Genomic DNA, 21,067 nt, shown 5'->3' on the forward strand with positions numbered 1-21,067 from the left:
AAACAAAAAACAAGTTGTCTGAGTGCCAAAGGTTCAGCAGACCTGCACTGTGCTACTATGGTCAGTGGTCATAGTAACATAGTAAAATAAGTCCACTGAAGGAATAGGGAAAAGCATACTAACAGTGCAGTCAATACTTGGATAAATAACTGTTGTTATTTATTTTTTTCCATTATTACATGTTGCGCCATATGTTAATATGGGATGTGCTCACATACATATATGTCCATGTTTGAAGTGTGAAACCTACCAGCCAGCACACGGTACCATCACTGCATACCCGATGGACTAAAATGCACCTTGTGTAAATGCATACACTGCCGAGCACCATATGGACACGCTGCACCTAACTCAGGCGTGGGTAGCGATGTGAATATGTTGGAGATGTAAATGCAGTGCGTTTTATAACTGTCCTACAGGAAACACCTACATCCTTGTCTGGGCATTTAATTGTGCGAACAAAAAAATCCTTTTTTGTTAAAAAACAAACAAAAAACTCCCAAACATGTCATGATGCGTGTACAACACCAGTAATCCATCTTTGTTACCCTCAGTATCAGAGACTGTGTGATCATCTGTAAGGGCCACAGGTGAGTGGATCACACAGTCACTGGTCGTTGTTCAAACAAACAGGTTCATGTGTGAACCTGCTTGTTTGACTCCCATAATGTTTTTATTTACAGGCCAAACACATTTATAAATTTAATAGTTAATAGTTTTACATATTTTCATCGTCTTGGTAGCTATTGTAAAATTTCAAGTTTTTAAAATGGTTTCATTTTGCTGCTCAGCAAACAGCAAATGTAGTCTATACTAAAATTTCACAGACGGACGAACACTGTGTACGTGTGTGTGTGGATGCGTATGTGTGTGAGTGTGAGGGGGCGGTGATGATTCAGAAGTCAGATTTCTCACAGGAACAGTCACTTCACTAAAAGCAGAAACACACTGCAGTTGGCTAGTGAGGACAGACTATTCCTTTTTCTCTTTGATGGAGAATTGAATGATTTACAGAAAACTATACAAACTTTCAAACTGAATATTTTATTTCGACTTGCTCACTGCTTTTTCAGTCGGTCTTGAGAAAGTGCGTTATGTCCAGAGTTACCAATCTGTCAAAACTGCGTCAGGAGAGGATGCGGGAGATCAACCTGCGGGTAAGTTGGCATGTTCTCGAGTTCTGCATTAATAATAAAGACTACAGCATCGGTGGCAAGTGTTGGACACATTTTGACGACAGGCAAGAAAGCACATTTACAAAATCTTGTGATTGTTAGAATGTGTGTTCATTAATACAGTATTGTAGGTCATAGACCGTAGCAGTTCATGGTTTTGTCTCCACCCCCACTCACTTCCTCACTCCTTCACCCGCTTTTGCACTCTGAACCATAAATTTGGTCATTTCCGTGTTGTGACAGAGAGCCAGCTCTTGAAAGACATGAGCACAGGGCTGGCAGATCACTGGGCCTTATGTAGCTGCATGGGCTGCAGCTAAGTCTACATGCAGCATGTAGGTGGTTGTGAGTATGTTTGCTTGTACACTGTGTGCGAGCTCCTAGGACTATATTCGACTATAGCAACTGTTGCCATAGAAATGGCTATGACTGTGTGCTGTTACCAGTTTCTGTTGAGCTTTCTTGGCGCAACAAAGACATTTTCTTTGTTGGGCACAATGTCTTGTCTCCAACCTCCATGCTTGCGATGAGGCAGACTGGGGTGGTGGTTCCCATTTTCGAGATGAGGAGCTGAAGGAATTGTTCCAATTACAGGTTGTTTCACACTGCTCAGTCTTTCTGTGATGTTTCTTCGAAACTATGATTCATTAAGTGTGCTGTGTATTTTCAGCATTCCCAAAAAGTGCTATAGGGAAGTCTAATATGATTTTACTGGACCTCTGAAATCGTCATCAGGGTCAAGAAGGTCAAACTTTCAATCAATCAGACTTTCATAAAAAGTGTTTTATCTTTAAAACTGTGCTTAAAATCCCCCTGCCTTGGTTTTTATTGCCAACATTAACATTAGCATGACCTTAAAATGGCCTCTAATGATTGAAAGCTTTCCAGTGCAGCTGAATTAAAGCAATTCAGTTCAGTTTTATTTATACAGTGTCAAATCACAACAACTGCCTCAAAGTGCATTATATTGTAAGGTAAAGACTAGAGGTGGGAATCACCATACATCCCACGATACGATATTATCACGATACTTAACGCACGATATGACATTATTGCAATTTTTAAAAAATATTTTGCGATATTCAGATTCTGTACATAAAGGTAAACTTTATCAATATTCATTTTATCTAATATCAAAGTCTCACACTCAGTCTTTCTCTCATTTCAGTCAGTTTTATTGTTGACAAACTGAACGGTTTGTATTACAGTCTAGTCCAACTTAACTGAATGCAACCATCTGGTACAATTACAGCTATTCTGAACTATGCAATTTATGAAAACTATGCAGCCCCTTCAGCAACTGAAGAATTTGAAAGTAAATTAAAACAAAATATAATTTTACATTAAATAAAAAAGTTTTAAACTTAATTAAAATAAAACATAAATTAAAATAAGTAAACTGTCATGTTTATTGCTGCCAAAAAACAAGTTAAACACATTTGGACAGTGAAGGAATGTCAGGATTCTTGCTCAGAAAAAGGATCAACATGCTCTGAAGTCAGAGCACAAAAACCTTTTTTGTAACAAAATATCGATTTCTGCTGTCCCTGTATCGATACATTATTAGCAAACAAAATATCACGATACTACACAGTATCGATTTTTTTCCCCACCCCTAGTAAAGCCTCTACAGTAATGCAAAGAATACAGAGAAAACCCCAATAGTTATATGACCCCCCCGTGTGCTTTGGTGACAGGATCCAGGGTCACCTGGTCCAGCCCTAACTATATGCTTTAGATAGTGTCTGTCTCCTGAATCCAAACTGGAAGCTGGTTCCACAGAAGAGGGGTCTGAAAACTGAAGGCTCTGCCTCCAACTCTACTTTTACCTTAGAAACCCCAAGTAAGCGCAGTCTCACACTGAAATAAAGAACGTGTTAAATCAATAGTGGACATTGGTTGCACACATTTGCTTTGGCATAAACTTAAACAACTTAGTTAAATCAACACAACTTATTCACATTCAATAAACCTGTGCATTTTGTGTTGATGAAACGTGATTGAAACATGTTTAAATGAAGTAAGTTGAGCTCTTGGAATATTTTAATCCTTCACAATTTTGTCACTTTATTCCAACAGTATTCAATAACTTTTACCTCAATACTACTTGGTCACTAGAATACTACATGTTGTCTTCATATTACATAATGTTCAACAAAGTCTAGAGTCTGGCTAACATAAATGGTTTTGTCTCCACTTTACAACAACTTCCACTGTAGCCATCCTACTAGCTTTATCCAGGTTGCAGGGGGGCTGGGGCATAACCCAGAAGTGATAGGGTAAGAGGCAGGGTCCACCCTGGACAGGTCACCAGTCTATCACATAGAGACAAACAACAGGTTTAGAATCACCAATTAACCTAACTCGAATAACTACATGACTTTTAACTGTGGGAGGAAACCAGATTACCCAGTGAGAACCAACTGCAAACTAACCAGATTGTTTAACCAACATTAAACAATGTTTGAACAATAACTGCTTCCAGCTAAACCCAGCCAAAGCAGAAACTTTGATTACTGCACCAGGGAGTGCAATACCTGATATTAAACAGCATCTGGGTGATTTAGGTTCCTCACAGAAGCATAAGCTTAGAAACCTGGGTGTTGGTTTTGATGAAGCTTTTTCTTTGGAGGGACATTTAAATCAGACAGTAAGAACCTGCTTTTTTCACTTGAGGAACATTTCAAAACTTAGATCCATCGTGTCAACAAGTGAACTCGAGATGATGATACATGCTTCTGTCTCTACAAGACTGGACTACTGTAACAGCCTGTTTACTTGTGTAAACATGAAAGGGCTAGCTCGTCTACAGGTTGTTCAACTATGCAGTGAGGCTGCTGACCGGCTTGAACAAGGGAGCTTGTATGACCCCTGTGTTAAAGTCGCTGCAGTGGCTACCAATCAGATTTAGGTCCCATTTTAAAACTTTTACACCATTACAGGGACCACCCCCCCCCCCCCATTGCTGATGTGATTCGTACACATACCTCTTCTCGTAACCTGAGGTCATCAAACCAAAACCTTTTAGTGGTCCCCCACACTCGCTGTAAAACTCGAGGGGACCGATCTTTCCAGGCTGTTGCATCCAGACTGTGGAATGCACTTCCTTTATTTCTACGGGCTTTGGACTCAGTGGAGACCTTCAAAAAGCAGCTAAAGACATTTTTATTTCAAAAAGCTTTTAATGCTTTTAAAACAACTAGCTTTTAACACACTTTGTGACACGTCTGTGAAAGGTGCTGTATAAATAAACTTTACTTACTTATTACAAGGCTTGATGCAGAATTTTCTTTATGTTTTTGTCTTTGACAGGTTAAACCACAATAAATAGCGATAGCATACACATGGTGTGGGCAGTTGTCTGCCTCTTATAACCCGTGATCTTGTGAATTTCATGAGTCCAGCAACTAACCACTCTTACTAGATTGTATCATGTCATCTCAACAAGGACAAAATAAGTTGAATTTCATACAGATCCTACATGATTTAATCATGTTTACCATAGAAACATGAAATTATTTTCTTCAAATTACAAGTTATACTTTTGTAAATGTAACAACCACCCAATTTTCTTTTTTTGAGTGCAGAGTGAAGTGCTCTAATGGGATAACATAGTACTATAAGGTCATTAAGATAAGACGGGGCAAAATGAAGCAAGACCTTGTACGTGATAAGAATGATTTTGAATTTGATTTTGGATTTAACAGGGAGCCAATGAAGCAAAGCCAATATGGGAGAAATATTCTCTCTTTCTAGTGCCTGTCAGGACTATAAAGGAGGAGGACTCTTCACTGACATGAACAAATTGTAAATACAAATACTCTTTCAAGGATGTTTGATATGAAAGGAAGGTTGGAGATTGGCCTATAATTAGCTAAGACTGCTGGGTCTAGAGATGCTTTTTGAGTAAAGGTTTAACTACAGCCAGCTTGAAGGCCTGTGGTACATAGCTGATTATTAGAGATAGGTTGATCATATTTAAGATTGAAGAATTAATTAATGGCAGGACTTCTTTGAGCAGTTTTGTAGGAATGGGGTCTAAAAGACACGTTGATGGTTTGGAGGAAGTAATTATTGAAGTTAACTCAGAAAGATCAATTGGAGAAAAAGAGTCTAACTTAACATCAATGGTACTAAGAGTAGCTGCAGATAATATTTAAGAGTTACATAGAATAGAAGAATAATCCTTTAATTTTCCCACAAGTGAATAATTTGGGTGTGACAGCAGCAAGAGAGACACATATACAAACAAACAGTACACAAGACACAGAACAGAGACATACACAATTTTTACATAATTACAACAAGGACAATAGTTACCGAAAGCAGAGTACTGTACAGTTATTGAAATTAAATAAAATGAAATACAGATAAGAGGCAAACTCAGGTTGTAGTGCGAATCTGTTGATAAAATAGTGTCAAATTACAGCGCAGATGTAAACATCTGTGTTTGTTGGGAGCAGTTCAGATTGTGCAGTCTGACAGCTGCAGGAAGGAAGGACCTGCAGAAACGCTCCTTCATGCATCGAGGATGCAGCAGTCTGTCACTGAAGCAGCTCTGCAGCAACATCTACATGCATGGGGTGGGAGACTCTGTCCATCAGAGATGTTATTTTGGCCAGAGTCCTTCTGTCTCCCACCACCTGCACTGGGTCCAGGGTGCATCCCAGAACAGAGCTGGCCTTCCTGATGAGTTTATCCAACCTCTTCCTCTCAGCTGCTGATAAACTGCTGCTCCAACATACCACACTGTAAAAAATGCCACCACAGAGTCATAGAAGGTCTTTAAAAGCGCTCCCTGGACTCCAAATGACCTCAGCCGCCTCAGCAGGTAGAGTCTGCTCTGACCCTTCCTGTAAAGAGCATCAGTGTTGTGGCTCCAGTCCAGTTTATTATTCAGGTGAACACCCAGGTACCTATAAGAGTCCACTATCTCAATGTCCACTCCCTGGATGTTCACCGGTGTCAGTGTGGTGGGTCTGCATCTCCAGAAGTCCACCACTAACTCCTTGGTTTTCCCGGCGTTGATCAGCAGGTGGTTCTGCTGACACCAGTCCACAAAGTCCAGAGTCCACTGTCTGCACTCTGAGTCGTCCTCACCTGTGATGAGGCCGATTATGGCAGAGTCGTCAGAGAACTTCTGTAGGTGGCAGCGTGGGCAGTTGATGGAGAAGTCTGCAGTGTAGAGGTTGTTCCCTCACATACTGTGGGCGGCCTGTGAGGTAGTCCAGTATCCACTGTGACATGTGGTGGTCCACTCCTGATAGCTTCCAGCTTGTCCCTCAGAAGTCGTGGCTGGATGGTGTTGAAAGCACTGGAGAAATCAAAGAACATGATCCTCACAGTGCTTCCAGGCTTCTCCAGTTGAGTCAGAGCTCGGTGTAGGAGGTAGATGATGGCGTCCTCCACTCCGATGCCAGGCTGGTAAGCAAACTGCAGCAGATCCAATGAAGACCTCACCAGGGGGCGCAGATGGTTCAGAACCAACCTCTCGAGGGTCTTCATCAGATGTGATGTCAGGGCTACCGGCCTGTAGCGGCTGAGGTCCTTGGGATGGGAGGTCTTTGGTACCAGTACCACACAGGAGGTCTTCCACAGCCGTGGAACTTTCCCCAGTGACAGGCTCAGGTTGAACTGATAACCTGGGATGCCACACAGTTCATCTGCGCAGCATCTCAGGAACCTGGAGCTGACGCCATCTGGACCTGCAGCCTTCTGCACCTTGATCATGCGAAGCTCGTTCCTCGCTTGAAGTGCAGAGATAGAAAGAGAGGATTTCGTGGGGGGGGGGTATGTTGGAGTCCACAGAAGCCGGGGTGTGTGTGATGACTGGGAGCTGAGAGGTGTGAAGTCCTGAGATGAAGGACAGGCAGGCCCTAAAGATGAGGGAGATTGCAGCAGGGGGGACGATGCTGGGGGAGGGGTGGGTGGTTGATCAAACCTATTCAAATATTTATTTAGGTCATTCACCCACCCCAAGTCTCCTGCAGCCTGGGGGGTTGGTTTTTGTCCTGAGATTGTCTCCAGGCTGTTCCAAACCCCTCTGATGTTGTCCTGTTGCAGCTGCTCTTCCACCTTCCTGCTGTAGTTTTCCTTCCCTTGCCTTATCTTCCATTTCAGCTTCTTCTGGACAGCTCTCAGCTCCTGTTTGTCTCCAGATTTAAAGACTCTCTTCTTCTCCCTGAGGAGAGGCTTTATTTCAGGATTTATCCATGGCTTGTTAGAAAAACACCGTACCTTCATGATGGGTACGGTGTTGTCCACACAGAAGTTCATGTAATCTGTAATGCAGTCTGTGATGCTGTTGAGGTCATCCTCCAGGGGGCTGCAGAGGTCGTCCCACACAGTAGAACGGAAACAGTCCCTCAGGGCCTCTTCAGTCTCTGCCGACCATTTTTTAACTGTGCGTTTCACAACTGGTTCTCTGTAGTAGAGGTTTATACACAGGGCTGCACATAAGTGGTCCGCAGGTGCGCATTCGCTGTCAAAATAAAAGATGCGACGCAAAGAAGTTGCAACGCGCGTTTGCGTATATAAGATTTTCTGGAGGAGGACAGACATTTGTTTAGAACTCTTAAAGATGTCAAGAAGCTCCTTTAAGCAGTTACTTTGGTGTTCCTCCACCTCCAAAGAATAGCAGAAGGAGTCCGAACTACAAAAGAAGCGCGTATTCTCGGAAAAGTGGTTGCAGGAGGTGAGCTGGCTTCAAACAAATGATGATCGCACAGAGATGTGGTGCAGAATGTGCCGTGAAAATCCCACTCTAGCGGACAAAAACACTGCCTTTTATATGGACGCAAACACAGGTTGCAACTTCTTATCTGGTGCTCGTCTTTTATTTTGACAGCGAATGTGCACCTGCGGACCACTTATGTGTACCCCTGATTATACACAGGCTGGAGATGAACCAGGGGAGGGAGAGGTGATGAGCTGTATGCCTGGTGCTGTGTTTGGAGTCTGCTGGTTACAGTGTGCAGGACCTCACAGGCTGCTGCAGCGTTAGCAGAGGGCGGGGCATGCACAGCTATCATAATGACGTGTGGAAACTCTCGCTGTAGATAGTACGGTTTCATGCTAACCGTCCTGGCTTCATAACTATGTGCTACAAGCACACTCTGATGGGCAAAGTTAAGTGGCAAACCGTCATGCCTACTTAAATTTGTGCTGGAATTACTCTGTGACAGCAGAAATGTGCATAAACTAGTTATGGTAGGACATTTTGCCAAAGTAGGATGGTTTGTCAGAACACTGGAAGTATATCACATACATGGTGATGGTTGTGATCATTACTAGTTAACGTTAAAGGGATGGTTGGCTCAACAGAACTCTGACTGTTTGTCAGCCTGGCTACAGAGCTGCAGAGAAATCTCGGGCTGTTCTTATTTACATCAATCAGTGATGAATAGTCAGATGTTCTGGCTTTATGGAAGATATTACAACATTGCATTTGTTTATGGCCAAGTTAACTGAACATGTAGTTTAGTAATAATTCTGCTTAAATTGCTCCTCTTTCATCCCAATCTGTCTTTAGACTCATGCTATGATGTAAATAAGCAGAACTAATTTCACAGATGTTAAGCAGCAGATTCAGTGCATAAGCTCTACTGTCTCTCAGTAAATGTATGTGAATAAGTATTTCATACTACACGTTTTTTACATTCTGTTTCATTTTCAGAATAAAGAGCGAGAGCGCATGAGGGAGCAAGAGAAAGCTGCAAGGGAGAGTGTGGTGCTCAAGCCCAATGGTCACCTTTTTACATCTCTGACAGTGTCAGGAACCACACTCTGCTCAGCATGCAACAAGAGCATCACTGCAAAGGAGGCTCTCTGCTGCCCTAGTAAGTAACACTCTAGTTATTCCACCACTGTCTCATCATTATGCTTTATATAGTGTAGTATGACGATAGTATGACGATAAAGCCAGAGACACAAACCTCAGAACAAAGTTCTCTCTATGTCTAAAAACACAGGATGTGCACTGAGTTATGCGTCACCTCTCTCTTGGTTTTTTAGTATTTGGTCCCTTTTTATTAACTGAATTAGACTTTAAAAGGAGGGAGACAGGAGGGGTATTTTAAGGCCATTACATTAATATTTAATTCTTAAATTAAACTAAAAAAAAAACTATTTATGGTCAAAGATGAAGAGACCTGGTTCCACTCTTATTTTCAGTCAGTCTTCACTTTAGTCACAGGAAACAGAGAAGCAACAGAGAAAACCCGACAATCACATGTCCTTTTATGAGCAAGCACTTTGAAAACAGCGGGGAGGAAAACTCCCTTTAAAACAGGAAGAAACGCCCAGCACACCCAAGCTCGGGGGGGGCGGCCGACCGCATCCTGACTACATCAGCAGTCACAGTAATGCTGATGGGAGAATCTTTATTATGATTTGATGACTGAAGAAATAAAGAGCAGTCAGTGAACAGCTTCAATCACCAAATTAAATAACCTGTCAAAATACAACAATAGGAGTTTTTGCTATTTGTTTTTATCACAGTGTGACGATGACAGCTCAGTCCACTCTCAAGTATCAGTGTTTGGATCAGAGCTACTGGCTGGCTGCAGGCTGTGTGCCCTCATGCACAGTATATGCCATAATAAACTATCGCTCACAGCTTATCATGTGTGAAAAATACTGTTGTTAAGTGAAGTATGTTTTAATCTAAACTGTGAGCCAAACAAGTTGTCATCAGTGCATACGACTTTCTGTCAGCTGTTTCTTACTTTCATTCCCGTACATTTACACAGCGCCACTGTTTTGCCCACTGAGGACTGATGTGTTTTACATCACAATTGTTGGTTTAACCAGTGGGTTCCTTTGCCCTCTTGCTGTTTTAAAAATGTAGGTAAAATAAGCACTGAATAGGTTCTGGATAAATGAAGAAGAGGAGCCTCCCAGGTTACGTTTGAAAACTGCTGGCTTGCAGGTTTTTGGCAGTGAAAATCGTGACTAAAGAGATTATTTTGGTTGTTGATGTGATTATAGTGAAAGATCTGTGTCTATGAATGTGTTGATTTAACTGCATGTTTTATGTTCCTCACTGTTTACTTTGCCTCTTGTGTCTTCATTTACTCCAGCATGCAGTGCCACTATCCACAACCGATGTCGAGATACTTTGCCAAACTGTGCCAAAATGAAACAGAGGGTAAGACACAGACATCACTACTAATCACAGTTTCTGCAAAGAGTCTCTGTGTATCAGTTTGAACACGTGGTCTTCATCCGTCTGGTCTGGGTGAGGCTGAGCTTGTTCAGATGCATGGTCATCTCATTTTCTTCTTGTTTCCTAAGCACTGGCAGTGTCCAGAGTGTCCTGTTGTATCCATCACTGAGTGGCTGTGTGTGTGAATGGGTCAGTGTGGCTGAGAGCTCTTGTGCAAAAGAGCTTCAAGCATTGACTAAGATTAGCTAAATGCTGTTTAATTGACTGATCTCACAGACATGTCACAGATTTAGAGCTACAGTTACCAAGTAAAACAGTGATGTTATAGTCAAACCAACAGACGCTGCACTAGTGAATCCAAGCAATGGAAGAGTTTTGTACTCCTTTTGTATTTGAAGGTATCAGATCACTTTTTAGAACGATGGTCTTTGGTTAATCAGAAATTATGAATCACAGCCTGTAACAGTTCATCAAGACTACGAATCGTTTTTGTCAAACTGTGGACGTAGTGCTGCTGACGTTTACATGTAACACTGAAAGTCTGCACTTCAGTGTCTGTGCTGTCCAGATACTTACTGATCTAAACGTATTTCTATTCTGAATAGTTCCCAATAGTTCCAGCTGTGTCTCCTGCTGTTTCCTGTTTGTGTCATAGTCTTTCTGTTCTTGTACTGTTAGTGTTTCTGTGGTTCCTGTAGTTCCAAGCGCAGAGTCATTTCCTAGCGTTACAGCGTTCCCTCATGAACAGCCTATTGGATTACAATGTCACCAGGGTTTTAATAGTTTTGCAGTTTTCATTAGTTTTTATTTTTATTTAGTTTTGACTTCAGATTTTCAATTTTGTATCAGGTTTTATTAGTTTTTACCTTTTGTTTGCTAGTTTAGTTTTTATTTTTTTTAAACCCTTAGTTTCAGTTATAGTTTTCGTCGTGTTTGCAACAATGAAGTGTAACAACATCCCAGTTGCATCATATCAGTCATGCTCTTCTGCTTATCCTTGGGTATGTTGCTCTTCCAGCTACCATACCCTGCACCCTGGACAGGTCGCCAGTCTGTCGCAGGGCTAACACGCAGAGACAGACAACTCACATCCCCACCTATGGGAATAAATAAATAAATGAGGGCAGATGAACAACTATTGATAGCAGGCAACTATAAGATATATATCTTGGCCCCAATGAGACTATTACCTCTTGCAGCTCCGGGTGAATTGCTAAACTTTTTGAAGGCAAAAAGTTGTGTAGATATCCCAGTCTCAATAAACATATTCACCAACGCTTCCTCTCGCTTGTGATGTTCCTGCGAACGGACCAACCAGCAGCCATCGGCTCGCTGTTGGAAGCACTGCATTAATGGTTTTTGTGGAGTTGTCTCGGGATGCTTCACGCTGCCCGGGGTTAGCTTCTGTTTCTGGGGATGAGGCTTGGGCGTGCTCCCTTACCTTCTCAAGCTAAGCTAGGTTAGCCTTCTTGTGTGAGCTTTTCAAAGGTTCCCTTTAGAAATGTTCCGCATAATTTGTCTCTTTCCACTACAAGACACTTGCTTTATCTAAAACGCAATCATATTCAGAGTAATATGAAATTGGACTCTGGCGATTTCTCCCGACTTTTGCTGACGTGATTCTGCGTGGGACGGAGCAGCGACACAGACGACTCGACTAACGTACTGCCCCCTGCTGGCACAATGAGACACAGCAAGAAAAAACCTGGAAACTACACTTCACTTTCACCCGACGCTATTGAAAACTAAACACATTTTCACTATAAATCCAGTTAATTTTAGTTAGTTTTGTGAACGCTCATTACAGTTTTAGTTAGTTTTCCGTTTTTTGCAAAGTCTTGTTTTTATTTTTATTTCCGTTAAAAGAGGTGAAAAGAGTGAAAAATGTTTTTTCACTTCTAGTTTTTGTTATTTCGTTAGTTTTCGTTAACAATAATAACCTTGAATGTCACTGTCAATAAAAGGTTGTTTTAGTTCCTTTTATTTATTCCTAACAGTTTGCTTTTGAGTTCTCAATCAACATTAAATATAATGAATGGTGAATTTATTCTGGTAGCTAAACTGACCTAAAAACTCTCTTTGTTTCATTTTTGTGCTCCTGTAATTGTAGTTTTTGTCCTTTCAGCAACAGAAGACGGCCCTGATGAAGAACAATGTTCCACTGCGTGCAAAAAGTAAGAACAATGGAACAAATCTAAGAAATGAACTGCATATTCTGCCTCACTCTCGTCCTGTCTTCTTTCCTTCCTCCCTCCTATCTATCTCTTTATCAGTATGTTCCTCCGTCATCATTAAAATCCTCTTTAGCTTGCTAACATGTTGGAATATTTTTCCCTTTCTTCAGCCAATTCTCTTTATAATACAACTATTTTCTCCTCTCAGCTCAAGGAATGCGAGAACGTCCAACTTCAGCTATTTACCCCTCTGAAAGCTTCCGACAATCTCTGCTCAGATCACGCCGTGGCCGCTCTCACCTATCCCTGTCCAAGAGTGTCTCCACCAACAACATCGTAGGGTGGGTCATAAACACAGAGCGAATATTAGTGTTGCTCTGTTGTTTGGTTAAAGCTACCTGAGGTCATCAGTGCACGCTGGTTTGCTGGATTAAGGACAGAAACCAGTCACATCCACTAGTTTGGATTTGCTTTGTCGAATGTTCAGCGAACACCAAGAATGCATAAAAAGCAGGACAGGAAATGATCTTTTAAAAACACAGTATGTGACCTTAACCGTGGTCACTCACTGTCACATGGTGGGACAGGAAAGGTCATGAAGCTAATTCAAGATGATTTTGAGCTGCAACCATGAGTATTCATGCTTGCTTTCCCCCAACATGTCAATGTTTTTGATGAGTGAGGCACAGAACAGACTGTGGCTGACAGACAGATGATGATGAAGATTATCCATCTTCATGCTACAGTCACTGGCAATGATAAAGATGTATACAGGTTTTGTAAATGCTCACAGGGACGGTGTGATAATATCTCAGATTGCAAAATTTACTCTGCTCCACCTGATTTGAATTCAGCTCAGTTCAGTTTATTTATATGATACAAAATCACAACAGCAGCCGCCTCAAGGCACTTTATGTTGCAAGACCCCACAATACTGAGAAAACCCCAACAAGCACTTAGCGACAGTAGGAAGGAAAAACTGTGAAGGCCCGAGACCCAGACTAAGACATGCAAACTGGACACAGAGACCGGTGGGGGTTACAGGAGGCACACATGGCCCCCGTGAAGTCGTGCGAACAGTGCAGCCTTGTTGCTCTTTTTCTGTGACACATACACCCAAAAAGAGCAGAAAACCTTCAAAAAAGATAATCTATTACAAACCCTCCACTCCATGTTTGTTCGAAACCAAAGAGCTCATCCACTGTGTCTGGGATTGACACTGATTTGTTGAGTTTGTGCTGGCAATTTATACGTCTCCACGCTAATATATATACACGAGGAAATTTTCAGTTAACCCACAAACTTAGTTGGAAACTGTCAGTTTCAGTATGTCTGTCAATCAAAACACCAACATTCCCAACTCCAAAATGTATGAGTTGGTGTGCAGCCAGTGAAATCTCTATGCATTAAACACCACTGTTCAAGGTGCCTCTTATTATTTTAACATTTGGCTCTGTTTGGTTCTCCAGTTTGTTTGCCGCTACATTTATCTCATGCACAATAGTTAGGCACCAATAATACCTGCATGCATGTGTGTGCTGCAGGTCGCTGAATGATGATGCTCCCCTGGGACTACGCAGAATTCTCTCCCAGTCGACAGACTCCCTCAGCTTCAGAAACAGAACGATGTCGATGGAGTCGCTCAATGATGACGGTATCGCAAACATCCAAGCAGCACAAAATCTTAGACAGCTCCATGTGTTCACAGTCAGTTAATTATACATGCATGTTATATACTCACAAGTCTGCAGGCCAAAGACTGGTCATTCTTCCAGCAACATCATAATGCACTGGACTGTAGTAGAAAACAAACCAGAACAGTTCATGAAGTCCATTTCCACCCAGAGAACTGATGCTGCTGATTAGATATGTGCATAAATGAGCAGTTGAACAGGTGTACCTGGAGAATGTAGGTATTTAAAAAAGAAATTCCTTGTGACTATTTTCCACATAGAAAGTAAGGGCTGAATGGGAGACTGCAAAGAGTACAAGTTCCAATAATCTGTCTGATAGTTTATGGATTAATAAGGTGGACAGAACGTTCTGTCCACGCCTGCACACCTTCTTATTGTAACATTGTGACAAATGAATGCATGTTTCCAGAATTTAAGCAAGCTTGTCAACATGAATGCATGTTTGGTGCTTAACTTTAATAGATAATTGCTTAACTACTAGTAGTTGGGGGTGGCTGCAGCTCAGGAGGTGGAGCAGGTGTCCACAGGTGGTTTAATGGGCCGAATATCCTTGGGCAGGATACTGACCCCAAGTTGCATCCATCAGAGTATGAATGTGCGTGAATGCTAGACAGGAAGCACTGTCATATAAAAAAATAAGTGCTTGTATAAATGGCTGAATGACCCTGGTTGTATAAAGTGCTTTGAGTGCTCGGGTAGAGTAGAAAAGTGCCACATGAGAACCAGTCCATTAACCGTTTGGTGCATGCTCTGATTGGTAATAAGATCCTCATAAACATTCTTCCTGAATGTAGTGGAATACAACTGTACAGCAGTAGAAGTGAAACGTGACACATTTCATGAAGAGGTCGTTGAATCTTCAAACCTTCAGGAGAAAGCTCAAGTCGTCTGTTCAAACTTTTGTCTTCAGTCTACAATAATCTCTCATATAACAATAGTAAAATAAACAATAATCTGTGAGTCTGCAGTCTTTCATACTGATCTTCTTTTCCTCTTTAGGAGAACTGTACTACGCCTCAGTCCTGGAGGAGATCGAGCTTGAGGGCCAGGACTTTAAGGCTGACTCGTGGAGCATGGCTGTGGATAGCAGTTACTTACAGACACATCGCAAAAATGTTATCAAGAGGCAGGATGTCATCTATGGTGACAAAAACATGATCTATTTTTCATCATTTCTGCCTCATATGCAGACGTTCAGTCTATTGCTAAACGTTATACATGTGTTTGCATATGGACACACATAGAAAACAAATCAGTATGTCACCGTTTAGAAATATGCAATGGTTGTCATTTAAAAATGTCGTATGCATCTCATCTCACCTTTGTTATACGTGTGTGTGTCTCTTAGAGCTGATCCATACAGAGCTGCACCACATGCAGACACTGCAGATCATGGAGAGGGTGTTTCGACAGGGCATGCTGGAGGAGCTTCAGTTAGAGCCCAGCACCGTGCATGCTATGTTTCCCTGCCTGGACCAGCTCATCAAGATACATTCCCAGTTTCTGGCACAACTTCTCCTGCGGCGCAAGAACAGCCTGCAACCTGGATCCAACCACAATTACACCATTCATCAGCTGGGGGATATTCTAGTAGAGCAGGTTTGTGATTCTGCTGACTTCCCCTTACTGACTCATATCCACAGTAACGTGACTTGTTTGTGTTCTTCTGCCAGTTCTCAGGCCAGTCTGCAGATGACATGCAGAAGACTTATGCTGAGTTCTGTAGCCGACACTTAAAGGCTGTCAAATTATACAAGGAGCTGCTCGCTAAAGACAAGAAGTTCCAGTTCTTCATACGGGTAGGAGACACATGCATGGACATATGTATATGTTAACGACCGTACCGACCTACCAAGACTTGTTCCAATTATACTTCCTAATTATTATTTCACCTTCCTCCCTCTCTTCCTCATATTGTTGTTTGGACTGCTGGCCTTCCTGCTGCACTCCTCCACAGCTGTTTCCAGCATCAGCAGCCTCGTGTGACCGCGAGGGCTTGTTACCAGTTGTTGTTGGTGCTGCTGTTGACGACGCAGCAGCATAATAAATATGAACAATAAAGCAACAATAAGCATAAGTAAATAACTGGCTTACTTGGCACCTACAATGTTTCATTCTAAAGGCATTTTAATTTTACTAAGCATAGACTAAAGATGTTGATCATGTCGGAGGAGAGCTAAAGGGTTTGAATGAGCATGTCTGAAAGACATAAGGAACCAGATGTCGCTGCTATAATTGGTTAAAAAAGGGCAAAAATGCTGTTTCAGAACAAGAGGACACGTTCAAGAAAAAGAAAACGCAGCTTCAATTGAAGAGTGGAGGAAATGCTTCATCGGTGCCTAAGATAAATTCACTGCCCCCTAAAATTAAAAGAACACTTGGAAAACACATCAGATCTTAATGGGGAAAACATTCATGCTGGATACTGATACTGGTACAGATGGTAATGAGTTAGGAATGAAAGGATGCCTCATTGTTTGATGGAATGAAATGAAATTATGAACCTACAGACGGCTGAATTTAAAGAATGGCGCAGCAGGCTCTCCCATTTTACTAACGGTACTCAGGAGTTTGTATGACTGACAATGTTGGGACATGCTCCTAATGAGACGGCAGATGGTGACCTGGGGGATCTACTTTTACATCTGCCTGCACATTTGCGCCAGATAAAGTGCACCAGGAGCAGCCCAGTTAACCACTGCACCAGTGCACGGTACAGTGGGGCAGAGGAATTCCCACTGATACTTAACGACAGTCAGGATGGCGTTGCTCAGCCTGTAGAGACCCGTGTGCGAATTCTTTCCCCCCCATTGATATCTGATGTTTTTTCCAAGTGTTCTGTTCATTTTATCAGGCAGTGCATTTATCTTAGGTACTGATGAAGCACAGACAGGCCACCCCGACCATCACTGGCCCACCACTAAACTTGTCCGGGCAGCAGAGTGTTCCCCACGACTTCTCCGGGTCCTCTTACGTATGTCACGTGTGTTCAGTGTGAACCTGCACTTATGTGTGGACAGCACAGGATACCAGGGTGGACCTGCCAATTCTGCTATTCTGTGACAAATGCCAATCATGCACTCACACATACAGTGTCGATACAGTGTCGATACAGTGTCGATACAGTGTTGATACAGTGTCGATACAGTGTTGATACAGTGTTGATACAGTGTCGATACAGTGTCGATACAGTGCTGATACAGTGTTGATACAGTGTCGATACAGTGTTGATACAGTGTCGATACAGTGTCGATACAGTGTCGATACAGTGTTGATACAGTGTTGATACAGTGTTGATACAGTGTCGATACAGTGCTGATACAGTGTCGATACAGTGTCGATACAGTGTCGATACAGTGCTGATACAGTGTTGATACAGTGTCGATACAGTGTCGATACAGTGTTGATACAGTGTCGATACAGTGTTGATACAGTGTTGATACAGTGTCGATACAGTGCTGATACAGTGTTGATACAGTGTCGATACAGTGCTGATACAGTGTCGATACAGTGTCGATACAGTGTCGATACAGTGCTGATACAGTGTTGATACAGTGTCGATACAGTGTCGATACAGTGTTGATACAGTGTCGATACAGTGTCGATACAGTGCTGATACAGTGTCGATACAGTTAGCACAGGGCTAGCTAGACATTGTCGCGCCCTCAGGCCACCCTCGTGGAAGCTGGTTGAAACCATGACTTCGTGGAGAAAAGTCATACCTTTGACTTCAGCTCTGCTGAGTGTATGATTCAAACTGATCGCTTTTAAATAATGATGAAAAATTAAAGCTTCCTTTCTGTCTCTTAGCAGCAGGTGAGTCGAGGACCCTTGCTACGTTGCCATGGTGTTCAAGAGTGCATCTTATTGGTGACTCAGCGGATGTTCAAGTATCCTGCACTTATTCAGCGCATTCTGGACAACACAACAGGTGACTCATCCCAGTCATCTGCCTCCTTCTTTTCTCAGATCTACAATGTCACTAGAAAATTAAAAAATGCTGGTTTTCACATTTAACTAACATTCATGGTTCCACACAACGAAGCAAAACCAGGCTTCAATGGGAACTTTTTCCTCTTCTCCATTTTTCTGTTATTTACTGTAAACCTAACCCTTTAACACCCAGGGTAATATATTTGGTACATGAAGCTTTTGTGAGCTGGATTTAGTAAATTAAAACTCATATATGCAAATTCATATTTCTTTCTTTCTTTTGAAAAAATTGTCAGAAGATGAAATTCAAACTTCACAGTTTTACTGAAATTAGAGATGAATCAGATGATTGTTTCTATTTTATCCAGATGATGAAGAAGAAGCTTCCTCTGTGGCCCAGGCTCTGCTGATGATCAGAGAACTGCTTAGTTCAATAGACCAACAGGTACTGAAGTGTTTGCTCCCTGTGCAATAATCTGTGCGTCATTCATTCTCTTCATATTCAAATATCAGCAAACTCACAAAGAATTTATGTTCTTTTCTAAATCTTACACATTCAGACATCAAGTACAAGTCAGTGCAAACACTCATTCTTCCTAAATGACGCTTAGATTAGGTCTTTAGATCTCTAGTTTTTAGCTTGTGCTAACAACCCAGCATTCATTTGTTCTCCTACCTCAGCTGTAAAGTGGACGACTTGTTTCACTAACCAGAGAGAGGATTTGTAGCATTTACAGGACAAACAATTGCCTGCCCTGTTCGACAGGCTCTAAACTTCCACACAAGTGCTTTTAGCTCATACTCGAGATCTTTGTTTATTTCTAAGACTGATTTACTTCTGTTTTTTATCTACTGAAAAATCTCATCGTATTTTCTGTCTTATAATGTATTACACTGTAATACAGTCATAATATGTAGTATTTATTAGTTTCAATAGAATAACATTTAGTAATAAGACCTTACTATTCCTCTACTTTTACTAAAACTCAGTAAAACTCAGCTTCATTTTTAAACACTTAGACTTTGTATGTTCATCTTTCCGCCTGACTCCCTCCAATTCACACACATTTATTTTGTCTAAGTGATGTTCATTCCTCTTCTCTTCAGAGCACACCTCCACCTCCATCACCGTTTCGAAACGGATCTTACAAATCTCCTTGTAACATCCATTTTAGCCGACTCAGATTAGCTCGCTGGTTCATTCAGATGATTTAATCAAACTGAAAATGTAAGATTGAATTTCCTGTCGGCAGATGGACGATCTGGAGAAAACGCAGCGGCTTCAGGAAATCCATGCCAAACTTGACCCAAGGGCTGAGGCCATAGTACGGGATGGAGGAATATTTAAAGCTGGAGAGTTACTCCGACGGAGACTTATCCGTGAAGGGACCCTTTTCTGGAAAACTCCAGGATCACGACTCAAAGGTACACAACAATTGGGTGATTAATATTTAATAAAATAAACATAATACAACAGGTAGACACTGACTATTGTCCTATTACTAGCTGTCTTAATTCTTTATGGCATAGATTCAACGAGGTGGTGAAAAGACTCCTCAGAGATTTTGGTTCATATTGACAAAATACCATCAAGTCAAAACTGAACATTTAAATCAGCCTCAGTTGACCTTTACAGCAGGGGTGACCAACTCCAGGCCTCGAGGGAGGTTTAGATCTCACCCTGGGTCAACACGCCTGAATCACACGATTAGTTCATTACCAGGCCTCTGGAGAACTTCAGGACATTTTGAGGAGGTCATTTAAATTGTGTTGGATCAAGAACACATCTAAACCTGCAGGACACCGGCCCTCCAGGCCTGGAGTTGGACACCCCTGATGTACAGACTGTATATATAAAACACACGTTATACGTTGGCTTATGTAATTATTCTGTCATTAACACTAAACAACATTAAAATGCACCTTAAAAACCGTGAATCTCAATTATGAAACAAATTCTCAATTTAAAAAATGACAAATATAATGAAATAAAAGCAATAATAAAAGTAAGTACGGCTGTGCACAATGAAAAGTTGGGACACTCTGCACAACTAGAATTAAATGGTAAATGGCCTGTATTTGTATAGCGCTTTACACTACATCCACACACACATTCACACACATATGATGGCAGCTACATTGTAGCCACAGCCACCCTGGGGCGCACTGACAGAGGCGAGGCTGCCGGACACTGGCGCCACCGGGCCCTCTAACCACCACCAGTAGGCAACAGATGAAGTGTCTTGCCCGAGGACACAACGACTGAGACTGTCCGAGCCGGGGCTCGAACCGGCAACCTTCCGATTACAAGGCGACCTCCCAACTCTTGAGCCACGATCGCCAAGCAAGAAAGGCAAGCAAGAATAAATGCAGACAGACCGACAAGAGACAGAGGACAGCACAGAGCATAAATACACACAAGGTAACGAGGGAAATGCACAACAGGAGGGAGACACAGCTGAACCTAATTAAACATGAGGACAGGGAGGAAAACAGAATACACTGACATAGGACATGGAGTTTCAAAGTAAAACAGGAAACGCAAGAGACATACACAACAATGCTGTCTTAACACTGAGACATAGAGACATGACTGACTGAGGACACAGAGGGAACATGGAGCACAGGAACAGAAGCCAAGATACTAGAAATGAACTCAAAGACCGACCCAGGACTGTGACATTAACAAGGTAGTTATGTTAATGTTAGTTCCCCGAGGCATGGATTATGGATCCGGTAAAAAAAGAAACATCAAAGCCGATATGAAAAATGAACAACACACCAAAAGACGAAGAAGAATGTCGGTGGAGGACAAGGTCCACCTGATGTGTTTGCCCAGAATAAGAGACTTATGTTGTTACCTTGTATCTTACTGATTAATTTTCATTTCACTCCTCACATTTAACTGATTTTTTGTTGTTGTTT

General features: G+C 41.9%; 1 protein-coding gene across 3 annotated transcripts in view; it reads left to right on the top strand.

Moving 5' to 3' along the window:
- Nucleotides 1–21,067, top strand: part of arhgef2a (Rho guanine nucleotide exchange factor (GEF) 2a) — a 37,738-nt gene that overhangs the window by 984 nt on the left and 15,687 nt on the right. Inside the window, exons 1-12 of one of the 3 annotated variants that reach the window (XM_085263446.1) lie at nucleotides 928–1,157; nucleotides 8,851–9,013; nucleotides 10,256–10,323; nucleotides 12,467–12,515; nucleotides 12,724–12,856; nucleotides 14,060–14,169; nucleotides 15,209–15,352; nucleotides 15,558–15,808; nucleotides 15,883–16,008; nucleotides 18,020–18,140; nucleotides 18,511–18,587; nucleotides 19,396–19,567. In XM_085263446.1, coding sequence (XP_085119572.1) covers nucleotides 1,095–1,157; nucleotides 8,851–9,013; nucleotides 10,256–10,323; nucleotides 12,467–12,515; nucleotides 12,724–12,856; nucleotides 14,060–14,169; nucleotides 15,209–15,352; nucleotides 15,558–15,808; nucleotides 15,883–16,008; nucleotides 18,020–18,140; nucleotides 18,511–18,587; nucleotides 19,396–19,567 — 1,477 coding nt within the window. In that variant the 5' untranslated portion in view covers nucleotides 928–1,094. Of the gene's footprint in view, nucleotides 1–927; nucleotides 1,158–8,850; nucleotides 9,014–10,255; nucleotides 10,324–12,466; nucleotides 12,516–12,723; nucleotides 12,857–14,059; nucleotides 14,170–15,208; nucleotides 15,353–15,557; nucleotides 15,809–15,882; nucleotides 16,009–18,019; nucleotides 18,141–18,510; nucleotides 18,588–19,395; nucleotides 19,568–21,067 lie in introns of those variants that run through there. The other 2 variants (XM_085263447.1, XM_085263449.1) reach the window with 2 other exon arrangements.

This window comes from Mchenga conophoros, linkage group LG22 (assembly GCF_057382185.1).
Source record: "Mchenga conophoros isolate Kocher_MC1m ecotype Shallow Benthic linkage group LG22, M_conophoros_male_GT1.1, whole genome shotgun sequence".
NCBI classification, from domain to species: domain Eukaryota; kingdom Metazoa; phylum Chordata; class Actinopteri; order Cichliformes; family Cichlidae; genus Mchenga; species Mchenga conophoros.